Source organism: Rhea pennata, chromosome 7 (genome assembly GCF_028389875.1).
Source record: "Rhea pennata isolate bPtePen1 chromosome 7, bPtePen1.pri, whole genome shotgun sequence".
Lineage (NCBI taxonomy): Eukaryota > Metazoa > Chordata > Aves > Rheiformes > Rheidae > Rhea > Rhea pennata.
Window position 1 is genome coordinate 13,977,324 of NC_084669.1, and position 21,758 is coordinate 13,999,081.

Genomic DNA, 21,758 nt, shown 5'->3' on the forward strand with positions numbered 1-21,758 from the left:
GGGCCATAGCAGAAGGGATCTGCTGGAATGAACAGTCAATCTTTTTCCCTCCTTCTAAAATTTTAATATGGGACAAAAAAAGAAAACTACAGGAGTGATTCATCCCACAGGCTGTACTGTTAATCCCATAAAGTTTGTGAGCAGTATGTGGCCAGCATCTTTGAAAACAGTCCAGGTGTATTATTTACAGGAGGTGTCTTGTGGCCCAAAAGGCAAAATAACTTTAAAATTGGCTGTTTTTCCTTGATGTTTGTTACTTAAATGTATCCCTCTGCTACCCCCTCCCCTTTCTCCCATTACTTTTTTCTCCTGTGTTGTGCAGGGTCTGTGCTAATTTTCAGTTTGGAAGAGGAGGATGAGTCTCTTGTGACTTTAGTTTTTTCATCATTTTTCTCTGCTCTTTTGGTGTTTTAACTTCAGAGAAGCCAGCTTAGAGGCAGTGATGAGCTGATAGGCTTGTACAGTTTTGCCTGTGAATGGGTATGAAACCACTTTCCTCAAGTCAAGCTGTCCCAGGTCATCACAGTTCTTATAACTGGGTGCCTAGTTGAGCTTGATACTTGCACGCTCCTTTCCATGGCGTGGTTTGGGCAGCGTTACTCACTTTTTCTGGGATCTGCACAGCATTGTAACCTTCCCCTCAAATGAAAAAGCTGTACCTTTTGTCACTGGCTTGTGACAGGATAGTTTATCAGTATGGCGCACGGGGCTGTAAGCCTCGCCGTTCAAACCAGTGGGCACATGTTTGGCTGTAGCTGTGCCTGCTTGACAGCTCATAAAATTCATACTACAGCAGTAGCCAGGAAGCTCCTGAGTGCGTAGGAGGCTGACCACTATTACACAGCTATCCTGTTTTGTTTCTGTGCTATCCGGGGCTGGGGAACTTGGAAGTGGATGCTGGCAGAAGCGAAACCTTCTCACAAGACTCTTACTCTGTGCTCAGAGAACTGAAGTCGTGTTGTGAAGCCCAGATCCATAATGGAGTTGGTGCTGATTTAAGGGGCCCCAAGAACCATGCCAGAAATGCATTTAAAGAAGTGTTGACTAGTCAAGAACTGTTAAGACATGAGTGGAGTCTTTTGAGCAAGTGCTTTCAATTTGTATTTGGATGTTCCTGTTGTCTTCTGTTTCAAAGCCGATGGTATCTCGTATGTGGAATTTTGCATAAAAGAGTTCAAGAATTACTGTTTTCAGGATGGCAGAAAATGTTGGTGTGTGATCAAATTGGGGCTGAAGAAGTGGCAGCGGTAAGAGCTTGCTGTTTCTACTCAAAACTGGTTTCTGAATAGGTGGCAGAAAGTCTGGAAAATCTAAGTGTGCTTCCTCATTGAAATGAGGAGCAGGCTTTGGGTGAAATGGGAGTGGAGCGCCCAGCTTTCCTTTGTAAAACTGAAATTTTTTCAAACTCTCAATTTGTCAGTAAGCTACCTTCTCCCGACACCACACTTCTCTGCAAAACAAGTCCCTTGGTGGTTAGCCGCTATAGGAGTATGATCAGCGTTTGCTTCAGTTTAAACCATATTACATTTTGTAGTACGCTCTGCAGAAGTTTCTCTCTTCTATGAGCTTTCTTCAGAGGAATAAGCTGGAAATGTCATATGGCTCCTGAACTACGCTTAAACAGCTACACATGGGTTCAAGATGAGAAATTGGATTTCTAATCCAGACTTTCCCAAAATAGGAGGAATGCGCCTTGTGTTCTGCCTAGCGTTTTTGTTTTGGATATGAGGCTTGTGGTTCGTGTCAGTCCTTGGAGGAGGGGAAAGCTGTCAAATGCCACAGAATCCCAAACTGCTCTTTGTGCAGCAGCTCCAGCCACAGACACAGCAGTGTCCGTGGTCAGGTTTCTGCTGAATTAGTGAGGAGGACTTAATCGTGTGACAGCAGCATTGAGGCTTCCTGACCCAAGTATCTGCCCCCCCCCCCCCCAAAAAAAAAAAAAAAAAGCACAGAAGTTAGTGGGTCTTAATAGTAATGCACAGAATAAATTTCCTAAGGTGCACGTAGATATCAAGATCTTGTGACTACTTTTCCTCTTCCTGCCTTGAAATTGCTATCGAAAACCCAGCTTCCCATGGAGTTTTAAGGAAATGTTCTCTTCTGCATCAACTCCTTTTCACCTCTCTTTCTTTCTGCAAAGTTTCTACTATTTAAGCACATAGTAATCTGCCTCCGATGTAACATCATGGAGCTGATGCCTCCCGGTGGAATGTGGCAGCAGGCTCCCCTGTGTGCTCAGAGTGCGAGGCTACCGAGCAGCCCGACTGCCGCCTGTGCTGTGGTGTTTCCCTTGACGTTGTTGCCCTGTAGAGAAGGGAAGCACCTTCTGCCCAGTCAAGTGATCTCAAGTGTGATTAAATTTGCTTCTTGTGTATGGGAGCTTGCTACTCAAGTGGCTTCTCCTGCAGGATGTGTCCAACCCGGCATGAAAATCTGGGCATTTTTGCTGAAGGCTTTGGAGTTTGGAAAGTGAAATTCTTGGAGTTTAGCATCTTACCCTACTCCTCCTTTCTCCCCATACCCCCCCCAAGCCTATAAAATTCAAAATGCCCAAAACAGTGTGCACAGTAATCTGAAAATGAGATGTAGAATGGGGGGGGGGGGGAATGACATACTGATTGATCTATGTGATGTCTCTTAACCCCTAAATAACTTAAATGTTTGACACAATGGGTCCTGGTTTAAACGTCCCTTATAATACAAGCTGGTCATAAGCTGCTCTTCAAAGCTCTCTAGAAAAGGATGAATACATGTATGCTTGCTGGGTTTTTGGTCACCGTGCCCAAGCCCAGGGAACTAATGGGCAGCACTTCATTTGGACAGTCTCCTCTTGGCATATGTTGCTCAAGCAGCTACCTATGCTGACTCCAGCCTTGTGGAGGCTGTTTATGCTATTGGACTACACAGCCAGAGCAAACCAGGATCCTAATGGAAAACTTCTTGGAGAACTGAAACTGCTCCCACACATCTGTCCTCCTTTGGAAAAGGTATTACGTGCTAAAGTTATGAAATATTGTTAGAGGGGAAAGCGCTCTTGACTCTTAGGATCCAAGAGCCTCTCACTGTAAATGGTTCAGCAGCAAATTGCAGGAGTTGAAGAGCCAAATACCATATTCTCCAATTATGTAGTGAACAGAAGCACAACTTTGCCAAAGGCAGTCAGTTAATACCTACTGACCAGAAGTTCATTTCTCTGCCCAACCTCATCTAATTTCATATTAATGTGGAAAACAAAGATTGCTCAGACTCAGTGTGACCCAGGCCTCACATGATAGCAGCACATGCAAATGTTTTCGATTGCATAGAGCTTTCTGTAGTGCAGGTTTCTGTGCACTTCTAATTAATACATTATTGTAGATGTTTCGTACCCATTTGGAATCCCCCCTCTGTTCATATTTAACATTTGATTGTATTCCTAAAACTCTTAAGAACGTCTTCATGGTGAGGATTTTAGTACCGACTAGTTTAGCTTTGATGTACTTGCCAAACATCTGTGTGCTTTCTATATATTTTCCCCTTGCCTTCAGAAAAAGGATGGTTGCGTTTATTTGTGGATGAAGTACTTTGCTAGGAATGACTGTAAATCTGAAGGGCTGAAAATTATCAAGTGAACTTATAGACAATAGTAATGGAGAATAAGGAATTAATCCTGGTATACAGTCTGGAAAAATAAATTTTTTCAGAACTTTTTGTTGACCTTAGGATATCTAGAAATCAGAAATCCAGCAAAGCTTCTGATCTGGAAAATTGATGCCACTGGGAAATATCAGAGTTGTGGCAGGGCTAACTCGGGGGACAGGACGGTGCTAGCAGCCTTGTTGGCCCTGTGTGTGAGGAAGAGCTTGCTGTCAATTGAGATGTCTACTTTCTGTTCCTAAGCCTTCTGGTGCACCTTCAAAGGACCTCTGATTTATATGAGCGCTGACATTACTGGTATTGCTAAGGCTAACTGGATGTTGATTTTGCACTATTGAAGCTTTTACTGTTAATGCCACATGAAGGGTATACTGTATGAACTGAAGAGCCTAGTGCACTTAGCTGAAAGCAAAAACATCAACCATCTGATTCAATGTAAATATAAACTGCCCATCAAGGAAGTATGAAAGAAGTGGCTAAGAAAGGTTATAGTGATGTTTAATGATATGGATAACTGGGAAACCTCCGTATTCCATTTTGTATTTCCTGGGTAAACGATGCCATAACTGTAATGTCAGCTCCTAATAGGTCTATTCCTTTTGCCGAAAAAAAAAAAAAAAGGCGTTTCTTTGGGAAAAACAGCTATTTGAAGCCCTCTGTTACAGGAGGGTACAGATTCTCTAGAGAGCTAGTGTACTTGGAGCAGCAAAAGCTTGTCTGCAGAAGTATGGTATGACTAAACACTAGATTTTGTAGGAGCGAGAGTTGAATGTGTATTTGTCTCTGTAGATTTGAGCAGACTCCTCAAGGCTGGAGCAACACTGAATACCAAGGGCTGCATCTACTTGCAGTTCAGTATCTTTTACTCCAGCCTCTTACTGAGCACTTAGTTGTGATTCAGAGTAAGGACGCTTTTGGCATGTTTCAGCAATTGGAATTTAGACTATCTGAGTGAGAATATAAGTTCTTTAGGGTGTTTCACAAGTCTCATTCCTGGGGATCTTTATCCGCCAACTTGGGGAGTTTGCTGGAAGTCCCATATCACCTGGAGGAGGAATGTCACTGGTGCCTGCAGCAGTGCTGAATATGCTCAGCCAAGGAATGTGCCCTTAGGAGAGATGGGGTGCCCCAGATGCATTTCATGTATCGGTACAAAGAGGAGCAATCTAATCTGCAGAGAGTCTCTCCAGCCCTGCATGTGTTTGGCTTGGACAGCCTCATCCCCACGCTTGGAGCTGGAGTATGTGTTGGCAGCAGGAAATCGTTGTCACAATAACTCTGAGCACGTAAGAGTCAAACCAAAGTTCATTTTGTTCTCTCTTTAAACTTACTGTTTGCTTGAGCGAATAGGGGGTGCATCAGCTGCTTTTATTTTCTGTTTTTTATCAATACCTCATCTCTAGTAAGTCTTTTGTTATATCTAAATGAAATTTCATTTTCCTGAGACTTCTGACTGGCTGGTTAAAGATAAGAATCTTTCTTGCAAAATAAGGCTCTTTATAGACCTCATTTTAAATCATACAGCTACAGGAGCAGAAATAATGATTTGGGGTCACTTTTGGCTCACTCTGTCCTGTGTGTCTGTCTTCCCTTTAACAATCCCGTGGTTGAAGTCTGCACTAGCAATGCTTCTCAGAAGCTAAACACCAAAAATAGTGCAGGTTTCTTTAGCAGTCCTTAGACTCAATACAACTAAATGAACAGCTATGAGACATCTACCGTAAGGTACGTTAGCTGTGCTCAAAAGCACGCTGTTGGTATCCTTTATTCTTGACTTGCTGTTGATGCTTGCTAACTTGGTACTTAGATGAAACATTGCCAATCATATCTAGTTGCAATAGTGGCTTCAAACAGTAGATGAGAAATCGCCTGAACACTAAACTAAAAGTAAGCTATACTTAACTCTAGCCTGTTTTAAAGGCTTTATCTGGCTCGCTCTCTTGCTATGAAATGTTTGCATCCATCACAAATGCTCATTTAGTTCTGAGAGGAAACAAATACAGGATGCTTTACCTCACTGTATGGAAATCTTTTTGTAGTTAATTGCAAGGACATGATCTGGATAAACAGCTATGCTTTTCTGGCTGTATCTCAGAATTTGAAAACTGAGCTGTGAATAAATAAGCACAGGATCATCCAAAGGCCTGAGACATAGTTGGAAGGAGAATGCGAGCAAGGCTGGAAGTGACAATGCAAAACAGTGATAAGTTAAAAGCCGTTACTGGCCTAACAGCATGGTGATAGAGTTGTCCCTTAGTGACGTAACCAGTGACTCTTTGCAGATGAGATTTTTATCTCTTAAAGATGGTGTGGCTCATTCCTTGGCTCTGCTCTTCAATTGAGTAAAGTGCTTAAGCCTACGCTTGATTAGAACATGTAGCTTGGAAGCATTTTCCACTCCCCCCTCCCTCTGCTAAATACCTTTCCTGAACAGGAGACAAGAACCTGCTCAGATAAACCAGGTCAATAAAATGCATCATTCTTTTATAAATGAAGTCCTGGGTGAACCTAGTTACAGCTCTGAAAACGGAGCCAGGAATAGCATGAGATGTTAACGCCATTCCTTTGTGGCACTGGGGAGGGAAGTATTGGCAAGCATCAGAGCTACCACTGGAGAGAAGGAAGACCACAAATGGAGAGAGTTCCTGTCCTCCACCTGAAGACAGTCAGAGAGGCTGACTCTGTAAGGGGCTACCTTGCTGGGGAGAGGGAAAACTGGTAATAAAGAGCCAAATCAACTGGTTTTACCTAGCCTAGTTTCTACAGAAAAGAGACAGGAGGAAGAAAAGGGGACTGTGTTTGCATCTCTTGGGAGAGAAAGGGGGGCAGGGTAGGAAAGACAGCTCCTGGAAGTTCATGGACAGGTATATTTTCAGTCACACTGACACCTGTCTAAGTCACATCAGCAGATGAGTGTCAAATATCATTCTGAGCACTGATGGAGCTGTAAGGAGCTCATATTCTCCTTAGAGATGCAGATTAAAGGAAACAACTGCAAGCAAAACTCACTAGGTGCTTCCTGTAGGAGGGAGGTGCAAAGGTGCTTTTCTGAACCCATCCGTCTATAATGTGCATCACTTGCATCCAAGTAGAAGTAGACCTCATCCCCTAACAGGGGTTAGAACAGTCCTGGTCTTCAGGAAGTGCACCCTGAAAATACTGACTCTTTTCGTGATCATGGTAGAAAACACATCAGGAAGAAATCAAATCCAAACACACTAACATTTCAGAGCATGATGCTCAAGGCATGTCTTAGTCTATTTGACCTCACTTGCTACCATGACAGGTTTATAGAAATAGGTTTATAGAAATAGGTACCTATATAGGTTTATAGGTACTGAGTTCCTCTGGATCGCTCTTGATGCTTGAGGATCAGCTCTGGGGCTTCCAAAAGGTGTTGCCAAGATAACTGCAGAAGAGGATGCAGTAGGGAAAAATTAGAATAACAAAATTAAAAACTAACAAATGTTACCTATGATGATTGTATTGCTTTGATGCAGAAATTAAACTTGCAAGATAAGTTTCCACCTTCTTGTCACAAACTTTCAACAAGCACCTTGAAGCAGATTAGGTGTCTGTATGATACTTCCTTAGGTTGTAGTGGCTGGTGTTTCTCAAATGGCTTGTGAGAGGGCAGAGGAAATGTCAAAGGCCAGCAGCTCTGGATCTCCTTTGAATCTTCACTTTGCTTCAGCATCAAGTGTGGGCTAACAAGTAGTATCTCAACAAATCTAGGTACCTGTAGGATGGACCTAAGTGTTCAATTTTAACACATTGTAAAGCTGACTTTCAGATTTTGTGAAACAAGTTCTAATTATCCAATAGTATTTGGATGAGCTTGTTAGCAGAGTAGGTAGGGAAAACTTATTTAGAAATAAAATTAACAGCTTACCTTAACACTGCTAACTACCTAATACTAATTACAGCAAGCAGTGTGTGGCCATTCCAAAAATATGCAAAAAAGCTTGTTTTGTGTCACAGCTCATACTGACTGAGTTGATACATTGATTTATGCTAGGGACTTGTTGCAAGTGTCAGTCAAATTGAAGATGGTGAGCATGAAAATGGCTTACAAATGCAAAATAGCTGCAATATCCCTTATCAAGGGAAGGAGGAACAGGAGAAGGCAGCCTTGAACCTCCAGAATGCTTCAGTTACAAGCCAGAAGCTTGACCAAGGAAGCCATCAGTGGCTTGGTGTGCTCTGGAGGTTGCTCTGCTGACTCCTCTGGCACCGAGGGTCTCGGTAAGCTTGAAGCGAAACTGGAAGTGATGTGTGTCCTTTCTGAAGAACCTGGTCTTGGTTTGTACCTTTTTCGGGCTGCATTGCACTATTTTATCAACCTGAGGTGTGAGAGCTTAGTGTGTGTGTTGAGGAGCCTGGGCAAACAAGGGTGGGGGGGACATGGATTGGTCTCTCCAATGTAAAAAGCAAAGAGAATTCCCCTTCCATAGTGGGGATTTAGCCACTTCAGGAATATGTACTTTTCTTTTGACCCCAGTTGGGTTCTTTCCACTCCATAATCCTTGCTCTCAGCCCTTTGTGTGGGAAGCAAGATGATAAAATTTCAGTTCATTAGTTATCTTAAATAGATGTGCTGGTCCTCCTGTAAGTGCCCTGCTGCATGTGTTTCCTGTGCTTATGTTACAGGGAACTTCATATCCTTCCAAAAATGCACATAGTTAATAAATTGGATGTTTTGGAATAAACTTTCAGGGCATTTAAGCTTTTGTTAAATGTTCGTTCCAACACTGTAATTAGTATGGCAGCTAGCAGACCTATCCAAAGACTTATTTACTATCCAGACTGTTTTAAACTGTGAGAGCCATGCTTCTGTGATCTGTTTGTTTTTTATGGCAGTGCCTAAGGGCCAGCTGAGATCAGGGTCCTGTTGTGCTAGACATTTAGGCCTTGTCTCCAAGGAATGAAAGTCTCCATAAATGATACACAAAGGAAACATTGTTTAATTTTGCACCATGGGGGAGGGGAAGGGAAGTAACTAAGACTTGGGAATTGGGGAGGGGAAAACTCCTCCCACCAAAGGAATTGCTTTAATTCTCAGTTCTCTTGCAAACAATTCCTAAAACCTTGTCCACCTCCCCAACAGCAAGACTATCCTTAGTGGGATGCGTGTCTGCAGTGGGCTCTTCAGTGAACAGCAGACACTGCTGTGCTTTGAGCTCCGGTGAGGGGAAAACAGTCCAAACCCAGCTGACCCTGGGCTTTCCTCCCTCTCTCTGGGTACACCCATCACATGCCACTGCCCTCCGGCCAAGCTGCTACTCGGTTAAAGCAGCTGAGGCCAGTGGGTCACTGCCACGACCACCAGCCACGTGGTATTCGCTCTGCTTCGTTGTGCTCCATCATTGACCTCTGCTGGGACAAAAAGGAGGAATAAATGCATTTGTGTAAAAATTGCAGTCAGTCAATGGACACAGCATGCCAGAGCTGAAGGCCTTCTGTGGTGTTAGCTTTGGACTGAGGGCGCATTAGCGGTCGCTAGTGCAGGGTGAGGTTGAGGGTATGGCAGTTGCAGCAGGGCTTGGCTGGGGTTTGTTGCTAGTAGTCCTATGTGTGCTCTACTGATAGCTTTGTGTCAGGGGTTTGATGTCCCTGACACTCATACAGGTTAAGTTTAAGTGACTCCCTATTGAAATGGTAAACACTGTGCCTTTATATCATCTAACAGGTTTATATAATCTGTTACTGTGCTGCTTGCTTATTTTAAATAGTGCTGTGATCTAAAATGCCTGTGCATTTGTATTTGAAGCTCTGTAGATCTCCAGCTTTTCACCCAGAGACAGCATTACTCTTGCCCTTGTCTCGGTGTTGATTTTATTCCTATGTATGTTTGTCCTCTCGCAGGTCTATGAAATGTGTGGAGACTGTCAGCTTTCTTGTATCTGACTTCATTAATTTGCCTTGCTAACCTGTATGTAGCATCAGATGATTGCTGAGTCTTGCCAGTGAATATGCTTAGTACCTGCTCTGGCTTCAGTTGCCCCAGCTTGAAGAGGCAGGCATGAGAGTTAGGAAAGAAGGATCGTTGAGTATTGGGACTTGGACTTATTGTATGCTTAACTCTGCCTTCCCGGAGACAGACTGACAACTCGTGTTTCAGAGGCACCCAGCCTTTCTGCACAAAGAAGGTGTTAATAGGAAACCTTTTTTTGTTGTTCCCATCATGCAAGATAATACTCGGTGAAGTGTTTCTAGCCTCTGTAAGCAGTGCAGTTATCTCTGAAAGGAGTATCTGAGGCTAAATAGCTGTCTTCAAAGCCTAAGTCTAAACTGAGATGATTGAGCCAGCTCTGAGAAATCAGATGCGTACTGCCATCTCGCAAAACCCTACAAAGATAATTGAGCAAAGCATATAGTTTTCCTATCCAGAGGCGAAGCCAGAATGAGTAGAAGCAAGTACTTGGTTATTTGGCTTTGTCTAGTATTTTTTTTGCAATGTTAGAGTGCTGCCTTTTTTTTTTTTTTTTTTTTTTTTTTTGTCAAGGCATGGTACCGGATCAGGCACAGGCATCTTACCACCTTCTCTTCTTACCCTGCTGATGCACCTTTTTTTGTTAACACTAAGGGAACCAGATAGCCCAATAATTCCCACTGGCATTTTTCAATTCTGTGTGCATGAGCTGACTCTTCCCCTTCTTGAAGGTGAATGTTCCTCCATTCCCACTTGCAAAGACTGTTATTGCTCTGTGACTCTTCATGTCATGCAGAGGTAGAAGGCAACTCTTCCCCCTTACTCTAACCCCCCTCCCCCTTTTTTTTTCAGCTTTTCTTAAGCAGTTCAAAATGGGACTAGTTCAGCTTCTTGCTGAACAAAATACACTAACATGGCTGCAAGCCTCTCTAAATTTGAGAGGTATGGAGAAACCTTCAGAAATTACTGAGTCGGGATGTAATCTCTCCTGGGGAGCAGCGGCGCTCTTGCTTGCCCATGTATGTCCTCGCCAAGGACGGTGCGGTTGGGGAGTTGGCAGCGGGCTAGCACACCGGCTGCGGCGGTGGCCTGCTGTTCGTCACTCTGCTCGCTTCCTAAGCTGTCGTTTCCTGCGCTCTCGTGCAGTCGGGTCGGGGCAGCACGGCTCGCGGGGTCACCGGCGAAACGGAGCCCCGGAGAAAAGCGGTGAAGCTGCATCGGTGGGGGGAGAGAAGCGTTCAGCTAGGCTCCCATCAGTGCGTGCGATAACGTCCCGTCTGGGCTACACTCCTGCCAGAGTCGGCTGATGAGGAGAGCTGGGCAGCCGTGTTGGGACGGGAGAGCTTCGAGGAACAGCCAGGATAGGGAAAGGGCCATTTGCTAGATGGGTGTTCGAGTGCCATGGGGCGCCGCTGCTCTGCAGACTGAGCTGGCCGCTGGGAAACTGCGGTGTCCCCCCGCTTCAGGAGGAGGGTGGTGTGGCTCAGCAGGATCTGGCTCAGCTCCAGCGTCGTCGCTTGCTTTGTAGTCCGATTTTTGCTGCATAGAGGATAGCTGTTGCGCCTCGCTTCAAACTTGTGCGGTGTTGCTTTATTTTCTCCTGAAGTTACCAAAGTCTGTCTCAGAAATAGCTGGGTTTTTTAACTGAAATATGGGATCCCCATATGATTTTTTTTGATGTTAGCACTTGGAATACTGCTGCTAGGATCGTTCCTCATCCGGACACCTTTGTTTCCCGATCCTGTGGTTTTTGAGGACTTCCCAGAGAGCGACTGATACCATGTTCTCTGCAGACTTCAGAGTAAGGTTAAAACAGAAGTGACTTTTTTCAGTCTGTGCAGGAAGTAAATATTCACTATCTTCTATGGCATATGAAGGCTGTTTTCTATCAGCTGGGTCTGGGGATCTGTAACTTTATTTAAACCATTAGGAAGTAATTCAGTCTTTGGACAAGATTACTCCAAGCCACATCTGAAAGCTTATTCATCTTTTCCTAACGAAAACTCGGACATGGGCTGTGTTTGCTTTAAGATTAGTCCCGCGAACGTAAAGGAAATGACTTGTAAACGTGCCTGTTGCACCCTGTTGCCTGGCGGCAGCCTGCAGAAAACACCCAAGCCCACAGCTGGTAACCACGAGTGGAGGATCTCTGTTAGCTGCTGGGGCTCAGGCTCCCCTGCCGCACGTACGGGCATTTCCTGGAGCAGCTGAGCTGGGTGGCACGGGAGGACCCGGCCGGCCGGCGTGTCGGCACAAGTCAGCAAGTCCTTGCGCCGCAGTCGCTGTGCGGCACTCGCAGGCTAGCAGCTGCAGCCGGGCTGCTTGCACGGTGTGATGTGCCTGCCTAAAAATAGCTTGATTCCTTGTCGTGACTGAGACATTTCCTCTGAGGAAAGCGCGCTCCTTCTGCTCGTCTTGCGCTCCTGTGCTGAGCGGAGGCTGCAAGCCGCGAGCAAGCCGGGCTATGCGGCATGCAGCTCGTGTCACACCGGTTTCACCGTTTGGTATCCTTCAAATCAAGAAAAGTGGGAGGAGGAAGATTGTTTACACTTATTTTCAGAAAGCTTTAGGCTGTTTGAACCTCAGCGAACCTTCTTGCAGCTTCTGAGGTGCCGACTGGTCTGTACAACCTGCAGTAGCTTCTTGCTCGGTGGATCCCCAAATTTCGGTGGTCTGGGATGTCAGCCAACACCTTCAGCTTGTTGGCCGTTTGCTGTGTTTGCAGTTGGCCGTGGGCAGGCTCAGCAAGTTTTTTTTTTTATTTATTTTTTTTCCTCTGCTTGTGTTTTGGGGAGCCCGCTGTACTTGGCGGCTTCAGGGGAAGCTCGATGGGAGCTTCTCCTGGGGGTTCAATGTCCAGTGCTTTTCCATAGCTCTTACTGTGATAGGTAGTGCATTTGCTGCCTTGCTTTAAGGATACAATTTGTGTAATTTGTCCTTAATTATATGATGACCGTGTGGTTTTACATGGGCCAATTCTTGGAAACATGCTTGGCAGATTGCTTCATTCCAGCTGTGTCAATACACAAGTTTGAGGTGTTCTCTCTCTCTCCCTTTTTTTTTTTTTTTTTTTTTCCTTTTTAGGAGGGAGGGGAAGCCCCTGGGTAACAACTGAGTCATAGCAAATAGCTTCAAGTACAGCGCACAGACCTCTGGTGTTATCAGAACCCTAAGAAAACTGAATTTTGTGTGTGTATGTATACACACATGCATTCTCACACACTTGAAGCCAGAAATGTAAGGATACTTATTTTTATCTGTCATTACAAATACGCACTTCTGGAAGAGTTGTCATCTACCTAGTAGCTTGGAAGATTTGAACAAGTACATTAATATGGCATTTCCTAGTTGTGTTTAAAACTATGAATATCCATTGTCTCTACTAGTGATCTAACTCATAAAGTATTAGAGCTGAGTTGTATATTATCCAGTTTTTTCTTTTCCCATGAACTTTTTCCCATGTTCTAAACACTTCTGCTTTTTCCACAAGTGCTGGGAAATGCGGTTCCCATCCCAGCAGAAGACTAGGATGAGGCGTATTTGGATGCAGAGGTTGGAGCGTGATTTTCAACATGCATGTGTGTGCATGCATATAAAGTGGTGCAGAAGCAATCCAAACAAGCTAGAGGTTTAAGCCAGAATCCGAGATGTGTTTTGGGAGTCTGTATTGCACACTAACATACACCTCTAGTCAGCTCAGCTGCTTCCCTTTCCAGGAAACCTCATGTGGCAGCGATAACTAGGATATTTGCTCACATGGAGAGTGTGCCCTCAGTGCCCTTCAAGCACTCTAGGCCAGCCAGCCCTGGATCCCCAGCGAGATGCTGAGGGCACATCTGAGCAATCTCCACTTAGCACCACAGTGTAGTTATTAGCAGAGAAAGACAAACTGGAAGGATTAAGATAGCAAATCCATAAGCATATAGATTTGGAGTAACTATTTATTTTAATAGCCCATCATTGCAGGGAAAAAATCTATTCTTTCATCTGTGCCAGCACCATAACTCAGTAATGTCTAAAGCAGTGTGAGGAATGCAATTCCTTGTGCTGCTGATTGCTCATAAGCATTAGCAGTTATCGACTGTTGCTGGAGATTAACAAACCTCAGTCTCAGGTTTTGGCCTCTCAACTAGGCTTTTAGCTCCATAAGGCAAAGGGCTGTTCTGTTAGAAGCTGAAAAATGGTATCAGCAGGGTCCTACCTCCAGAATACCCCACCTCCCGCACACCAGCCCCAAGAAACTTTCTTCACCAAATTAAGCAAAAATTCCTGCAGACTGTACACTGATAAAAACACTGCTCTGTTCTCAGACCCTGCCAAAGGAGGGAGAGAAAGCAGTGTTTCAAATGGCACTCCACATGTGCTTTTGGCTGCAGTGAGTGATGCTCGTAGGCTGTGCTTCCTGCTATGTTTTTGTAAGACTTCTGCTATAATGTCTGAATGCTATAGCCAGGTGCAGAGCTGCGCAGCCCCTCTTCCTTCCTGAACATGTCTCTTCACTCTTCTCACGTTATCCCACCTCTGCATCCTGCCTGTAACGGTGCTTCCAGAGCACCTGGTTCCACTTGTTTTAGGGAGCATAGTGGAGGTTTGCGTCCTCACGCAGTATCTTATGCAGTGTTGAATGCTGCTAGGTGGAAAGACCTATTTGTTTGCTGTGTGGCAAGATGCGCAAAGCTGTACTCTGAAGCCTTTCAGTCTGCCTTTCAAGTTGAAGTGTTGATAATATTCTAAAATAATGCAATAGTCTAAATAGTAGGATGTGGTTTGCTGGGCAGAGCATAGCCCATGATGTGACTTCATATAGCCTGTTGCTTTTGAAGGTTATTAGACAGATGTTAGGTGTGCATTTTCTACTGTATGTCCTGTCAGACGTGGCATATTCAATACCAGTAGTGAAATTTGTTATATTTAAAATCTTGGGGGTTTTTTTGAGAGGTGAGAAGCTTATTTTCCTTCAAACAAGTAGTTCCGTGTTTGTAATTCTTCATTCATGATGGCTGTATGATAGAAAACCTGTGTCATGATCCACATAAGTTACAATTCCCTCTGCAGCTGGCCTATTTTCTTGTGACGTAGCATGGGAGGGAAGCAGGGACAGGCTCAATCCCTTTTCCTGCTCTTGCATCAGAAATTCAGCAACTCTAAAGCACCACAGTGCCACGGGGCTCTTGAGATATTTCATCAGCAAATTTGGAAACCTCACGGAGTTAAGTAGTGTCAGGGGCTGGCGAGTTTTAATGCTAGTTCTAAATGTGACTCATCAACCTTCACTTGGAGAGGAGGGGTGATAAGCAAAGCGGTTGCAAAGAAGGTAGCAACCTTTGCCCAGGTGGTTGTTCCTGCAGCCGTTTTGGGTTGTAGCACTTCCTCAAAGTGAGGCTCGCGCTGGGAAGCAGGATTGTCACTGCGAACGCAGAGGCACGGAGCTGCTAGCGTTTTGCTGTCGGACTTGAACTGGCCGCAAGGTTGCTGTCATGCGGTTGAGCTGAAATACTAGTTTATGGCTGAATAAGTTTTGGGTATGGCGCACAAAGGGTTGGGAAGCTGAATTGCCCTGAATTTTAATGTGTTCAAGTAGGATCTCTGCTGTAAGCACATCCGTCTCCCTCTAGCGTGTCCCTGAGCCTTACTTCCATTTTTAAAATGAGACAAGCCTTGCTTCGTGTCCGAGTTGGCTGCAGTCAGGTCCGCAGTGAACACAGGCGGGGAAATGTTACGTGTTTAGAGATGAAAGCTGCCTTCAATATTTCACTAACTTCAATAATTCATCCCGAGACGAGAGCCTCAGTCTGCTGTGCAGTGACTCGTGCACAGACCTCTTTACCTCAACCTACCCCGTCGACTCCACGCTAGTAAGACGTCTTGCACGCATCTCCATCGCGGAAAGATGCTCCTTCTGTGAATCGTAAGGGCAAAACGCTCCAAATAACATTCAGTGCGCAGGAAGACTCGTTTCTTATCAACCCAGCGCTTTTGCCAAGTGTGTGGGACTGAAACGGCCTTGTTCAGAGCCCAGAGCCAGCACATACAATGGTCGTTTCTAACAGTGTATAGAAGCTGCAGTAAAGTTCTAGGAAGTGGGTGTGAGAATACACTTAACGCAGAAAATCCCTCTTGCAAAATTTTGCTTCTGATGTCTTTATCTTTCTGCTTCTGCATGTTCTTTGGAGGTTTTTCCAAGCCAATTATGACTGACTTCCCTATGTGTATCAGATATAGATATTCTGCGTGGGAAGTAGGAACTCCAGAAGGCAGGAAAAAGCAAGTATCTTCATCTGTGCAGCAATATGCTTTCACGCTCTAACAGTTCTTCAGAGATGGGATCTGCTTCGTTAAAGAAGGAAAACAATTAGTTGTTGGCACGGGGAGGTCTGTGTGCCGTGCTTTGAAGAGGGCTGACCATGCTGCTTCGCAGGAAGACTAAAGTTGTTGGAACTATTTTTTTTTTTTTTTTTTTGAGGCTTCTTGATCCAAGGCAGTAGGACTGTCTGCGAAGGGAGCTGCTCTGAAGCACGAGGAGCCCATGTCAGTCCATGTCAGTTGTACCGACTGCTGCTCTAGTCTAGTGTCCCCCCCCTCGCCCTCTCCAGAGGTAGAGTGTTATTTAAGTATTTGTTTAGGAGAATGTTTAGTCCACTCATGCAGCAGAGGTTTCTGTTCCCTTTTTACGACGTTGCTGTCTGTCTTGCTTACTTTGGTTAGGTTCACAAAATGGGAATCAAAATCTACAGAGAACCTGAACTGCTTGAGGAGTCTGCTGAGGGGAGAATTGGAAACGAATATTCAGCATGATCTTGCTGTTTTTTAAAAATGACTTCTAATGTCTCATGAATATACAGACTTGAACAGGAGCAGCTGATTTTTCTATTGGCATAGAAAAAGGGGCAACGTTGACGTATGGATGTGTGAGGATGCATGACAACATTCAAAAAAATGCATAAAATATATTCCTTTATGCTCTAGTAGTTTCCCATGGCATGGATTGGGAGTGACACTTGCTAACTTTTTTTAGCTTTTTTTAATCTCTTTTTGGAAGAGATGTGGAATATGATTAAAAGTAGGAACAGGACTTATAGAATCAAGGTTTTCTTTGTTTTTTTTTTGTTTTTGTTGTCATTGGTCACACTAGAGAGAATGTGTCTGTTGTGCTATCATCAGCTTGACCTGTGTGAGGGAAGTGGAGCCTTTTATCTCTCAGTAACTGATGCAGATCCATGCAAAAGCATCTGAGACTTGTCAGGGAACCTTATGGGTATAGAGATGTTCCTGCTATTGCAGCTAAGGATGCTGACAGAGGCCAACAAAAGTGCCGGTGCATTTGGAGACCATGTTATACGCCCACCTTAGAAAGCCGTGTTCTTGGGTTGTGATTGGGGTGGAATTTAGAATAATGCAGCAAAGCTTGAGCAGAGCATTGCTTGGTCTGCAGGCAGTGTCTGTAATTCCCTGTGTGTCCTCTGCAAGACTCAAACTCCCTATGAGCCCTCATCACAGGATTGGGCAACCACCTCAGTCTGTACGTCCGTGTTGCACCAGCTTTAGTGTTTTGGATTTTGATGCCTGAGAGACGGGGCATCTGTAAGGGTTAACTCAAGTTGCAAGGCACTGCCTAATTTTTACAGATGGTGTGAGCGCAAGAGCTAACCTCAGACTGGCTTGGCAGTGCACAGAGATAACTTTACATAATTCCCTGCAGATGTTGCTGCAGAATGGTTTTAATAATGAATTGTGAAGTTGAGCTAAACTCCAGCATAGAGAGAGAACTCAAAAATAAATGCAATGTTTTGTTCTGTGCTTCAAAAGAAGTCTTCTAACAATGTTTCTGTGATGCTCAGGGTTGGGAAAGATGGCAGCGGAGGGACAATGAATAGATTGCTCTATTATAGCCCTCACTGTTTTGCAAGCAAATTTTTTGCCAAATCTGGCAAATTTGTCTGCAGCTCATGAGCACTCTGAACTTGTGTAAAAAAGCGGGGGGGGAATAAATGGCAGCTCCTCTAATTTTTATTTTATTTTATTTTATTTTAATGAGAGGATGGTGCCAGGAGCATTCAGGGCAAGTAACCTACTATCAGCTGGGCAGGGAGTTGTTTTCTGGTGTCGGTGGTTGTCACGCGTAGGCCATGTTGTAGAACTTGTCTGCTTTTCAGCCATTTTCTGCTAAGTGTCTGTCAGTTCCTGCCCTATGCTGCAACTTCCTTTCTGTACGGTTATGGCTTGGATGTACCATCGTAATTCAGGCTTTTGGCTCATCGAGACTGAGCTGCTCCTGCAAGGTCTACTCAGCTGCTCTGAGAACTTGTGTGTCTCACTCATGAGCATCCATTTTTGCCTTCTCTTCTGCTAGGGGGTTGCTGCTAGGACTTCTTCAGGTTTTTCAGTTGTCCAAGTTATCTATATAGAACTTTTTTCTTTTTTCCTCCCTGCTCTTTCCTGTGGACGTGTTGCTTCTATGAACTACATTAAAGCTTCTCCTGTCCTCCTAAGAAACAAACTCAAAAAGGTGAAGACAATTTCAGTATTGGGGCAGGTTTTCTCTAAAGCTGGACACACTTGGTAACCACAGAGAGGTTTTTGTTTGTATTTTACCCTTGCATATAGCTTATAAATAAAATTTTCAAGGGAATAAAAATGATAATAGGAGTTCTGTGGCAAATCAAAATTTTCACCTTAGTGATGTGTTGAGGAACAGAAGCAGTTTCAAACTGCACTTGCAACGTGCAGGCTGTGCAACCGTGGAAGGGATTGGGTGAGTTGGACTTGACTGTGTAACCTACCTCAAACATGACTCGACCTTGGGAACTTATTCACCAGATTAGCCAAGTCTTGAAGTGTCTCTGCAGTGGCCTTCCAGGGGCTGGGGATGGCAGGGGTATGGGAGTGGGGACGGAGGAGCTGTTTTCTAACAGGGAGCTCTGCTTGGATGGAGGCTTAGCTACCATATGAGCCCAAATAGAAGACCTTAAGCTCAGCTTTGAAGCACTGATGCATCTAAGTAACCTAACCCAGTGGAAATGTATTATGAGCTAGGTATTGTCAAGGCTGAGAGGTTCACCCTGCCAAAGACATAGTTTTACCATGATTTGAAGGTGGCCTAAGTATGAGGAAGTCCTTTGTGCAATTGTTTAATTTCTTTCTGGGGAAGAGTTTATGTAAACTATTCCAGTCTAATTGCTATCAGCTGAAAGCCAGCTTCTGACACTTGGTGCTTAATTATAAATGTATGTTAAACTGTGTTGGCTACCCATGTTGATGCCTTATTGGTAAAATAAGGAACATCCGTAAAGATGCATTTTTGAAACGGTCTGGCAGATCCTGCGTGTTCACTGCTGTGGGCTTCATGGCAGGAGAATCCACCTCCTGCTGAGGAGAAATAACTAAATTTAAACTTTCCAACCATGAGGCTCGTGAAGCGAAGTTTCCAAGTCTCTACTCGGCCAGAAAATGGAAAGCTGTGTCTGAGTTTTGAGAGTAAATAAATAGTGCTACCTAGCAGCTGTGTTGCGGCTGGTGTGTGTGGGGGGAGGTCTGTACTTGTGGCACATTTTCTTTCCTGGGGCCTGCAGACCAGGAGGGTTTATAACTACTGTCCTTGTACTAAAATCTTCTGTTGTGGGGTTAGGAACAAACATGGGTGACTTAAAATGAATATGTGAGCACTGTTTCAGTTGGTTTCTTTTTCTTTCAAGAAAGTGGCATGTTGCATGATGAGAAACTCATATTAAACAATATTTTGTATTACACTGAAAGTAATTTGCGTTTTGGGGGAGACTGGGAGACCATAGAATACAATAGAAATGTTTTACCTGTTTGGTATGTTGTTGTCCTGTATCTTAACTCCCTACCTGCATGGCTGAGAGGCACAGGCTCTCTTGAGTGAGCAACTCTACATGAAACATAATGAAGATTCTGCTTATTTGGCTGCATTGATTTATTGAGGCAAGGATGGTTGACTGGGATACATTTAATCTAAACATGGATCATCCATAGTTTTATGTATCTATCCGTAGATGTGACCTAAAAGATGTCTTAGCGTTAGCTGTTGGCCATTCTTAACGCTTCTGTAGGTGCAGATAGAAATATGTATGTTAAGGTAGGAAGGCAAAGAACTGATATTTACAGTCTAAAGTCACACTTCAGCTGGTTTGTATCTTTTCCCATTTCTGTTCTGTACAGTACTCTACAGCTTCCCAAGGTACCTAATTCAGGTCATATTTGTTAACTACTGTTTTTTTTGTGGGCCTCTTTTTTGAGGTGGCAAGTGCTCTGGAAGCATTATTTTATATCCTGCTTTGCATTTTAGACTAGAGTCTAACTTCCATTTTTGACTTCTGTGATGCCTCATGTAAGGATCTGTGCAGCATTTGTCTCTGTTTCCAGCATACACATATATATATGAACAAAGTGCTTTGATGCTGTAGATGTATGTACTATAAGACTTGCTTTGAGGGACTGAATTGGAGAACTCCAAATCACGGACTTTTCGTAGATGAGCTTCAGGGATATTAAATTTGATGCTCCACTGCAACCTCTTCTGTGTGTGCCCTTCCCACTCCTTGGCCATGATGAGAGTGTCTGACAGATATACTGTAAGAGGACTAAATATCCACCCCTTTCAGGAGGCTACAGAATAATTCAAATCTGCATCAAAGTTGCTGTCTCTATGCCCGCTTCTCAGTAGTGTCTCACTGTGTTTCTTTTACTGTGGTCTGAGTGACTCTTCTTGTTTCCTCCGCTTGCAGGCTGGTGGTTTGTGAGCACAGCAGAGGAGCAGGGCTGGGTCCCTGCTACGTACCTGGAATCACAAAATGGAACCAGAGATGATTCTGACATCAACACATCCAAAATTGGGGAAGGTATGACAAGTGGTTTCTTATCGAGGGGAAATTGGTATTAGCTCACTTTATTTCCCATAGGAAAGAAGACTACTTTGAAAACCCCTACTGCTGCTTGTGACTGCTATGTGGTGCAGTAGACAGTTCTGCTATCTTGTATCAGTAAATCAACTGTTTCTGAAGAAACTGGGATGAGGTGTCGTACCTGTGATCCATTTGTGACCAGCTTGGCCTGTCAGTGTAACAAGGGGTTCAAAAGCCTAATGATGCTCATTTTAATGCACTTGAACAGATGTCACGAAACTTGTGCACAAGGTCTTTACAGTCCAAGCAGCACATTCCCATAACTTGTGTCCTGCCACTGAAGGAGAGAACTTGCATGGCTTGTTTGCAGAAGTCGCAGAAGTGAGAGCTTTTGATTTGAAGAAGATAACTTAGAGCTGCAAGACTGTTAAAGTTAAATCTTGCTCCTCTTAATAGTGGCATCTCACTGCAATTTTTTGGCATATTACTTGAAGCTAGTTTTATTGCTGTTTGCTACAGTCTGTGATTGTATAGAAAGGTAATTTTATTTGGTGTGGTCTCCTTCTGTTAAAACTGAGATGTCATTTGTCATGTGTGTGCATTTAGCTGCACTGGTTTTTGTCTGAAGATGTTTAATTCAGGTTCCAGAAATGGAATAGTATGTCCTCACATGTTTCTCTGTTCCATTATGAAAGCCTAACCACATCTTAATGGGATGCTCGTGTAGCAACTGTGTACAAAGGACACTTAGGATGATTTGCTCCATTCTAATGAATCTCTTGCCAATTTTCTAGGTGCTCTTGGAGTGACACTTAGGTGAAACATATGTGGAAACATAGCCAACCTTCCTTAGCACAGATAGGAGGTTGAGAGGTTTGTTGGGGTGGCTGGTCTGCCCATTAGGAAAACACACAGACAAAACATAACTTTGTGCTGTGCCCCAAGGATGACATCTGACTTACTCTAAGCTTTGGCTCTGCAGCTCATTTTTCCATGCTCAAAGCTACTCATATCCTGGGTCACTTAGGGTTTAGAGACAAACTGACTGTGAACTGCTAGGCAAGGAACCAGTCTAGTATGATGCAACATCTAAATGGATACAAAAGCAGTTAGTACATTTTCCCTGTTAAAGAAAAAAAACTTACTGCTGTCTTCTAAAAGAGTTCAGGGATGCCCTTATCCATTGGTCTGTAGCTTCCTCCCGTTTTTTGACTCTTAAATATGGTGCACGTTTGAACAGCCTTATTGCCTAACCTGCTCTTAATTTCAAGCTCTCCTCCTCCTTTCATGTTGCCCTCTGGAATTTACTTTGCACAGGGTTGTTGCCG

General features: G+C 44.0%; 1 protein-coding gene across 7 annotated transcripts in view; it reads left to right on the plus strand.

Annotated features, from left to right (window-relative positions):
* The window catches only part of SH3PXD2A (SH3 and PX domains 2A), a 264,915-nt gene that overhangs the window by 205,300 nt on the left and 37,857 nt on the right, over positions 1 to 21,758 (plus strand). For 6 of the 7 annotated variants that reach the window (XM_062579532.1, XM_062579534.1, XM_062579533.1 and 3 more), the window contains one exon: positions 20,314 to 20,427. The exons of the other annotated variant lie outside the window; for it this stretch is intronic. In XM_062579532.1, the coding sequence (XP_062435516.1) occupies positions 20,314 to 20,427 (114 nt within the window). The remainder of the gene's footprint in view (positions 1 to 20,313; positions 20,428 to 21,758) is intronic. 7 annotated transcript variants of the gene reach the window in all.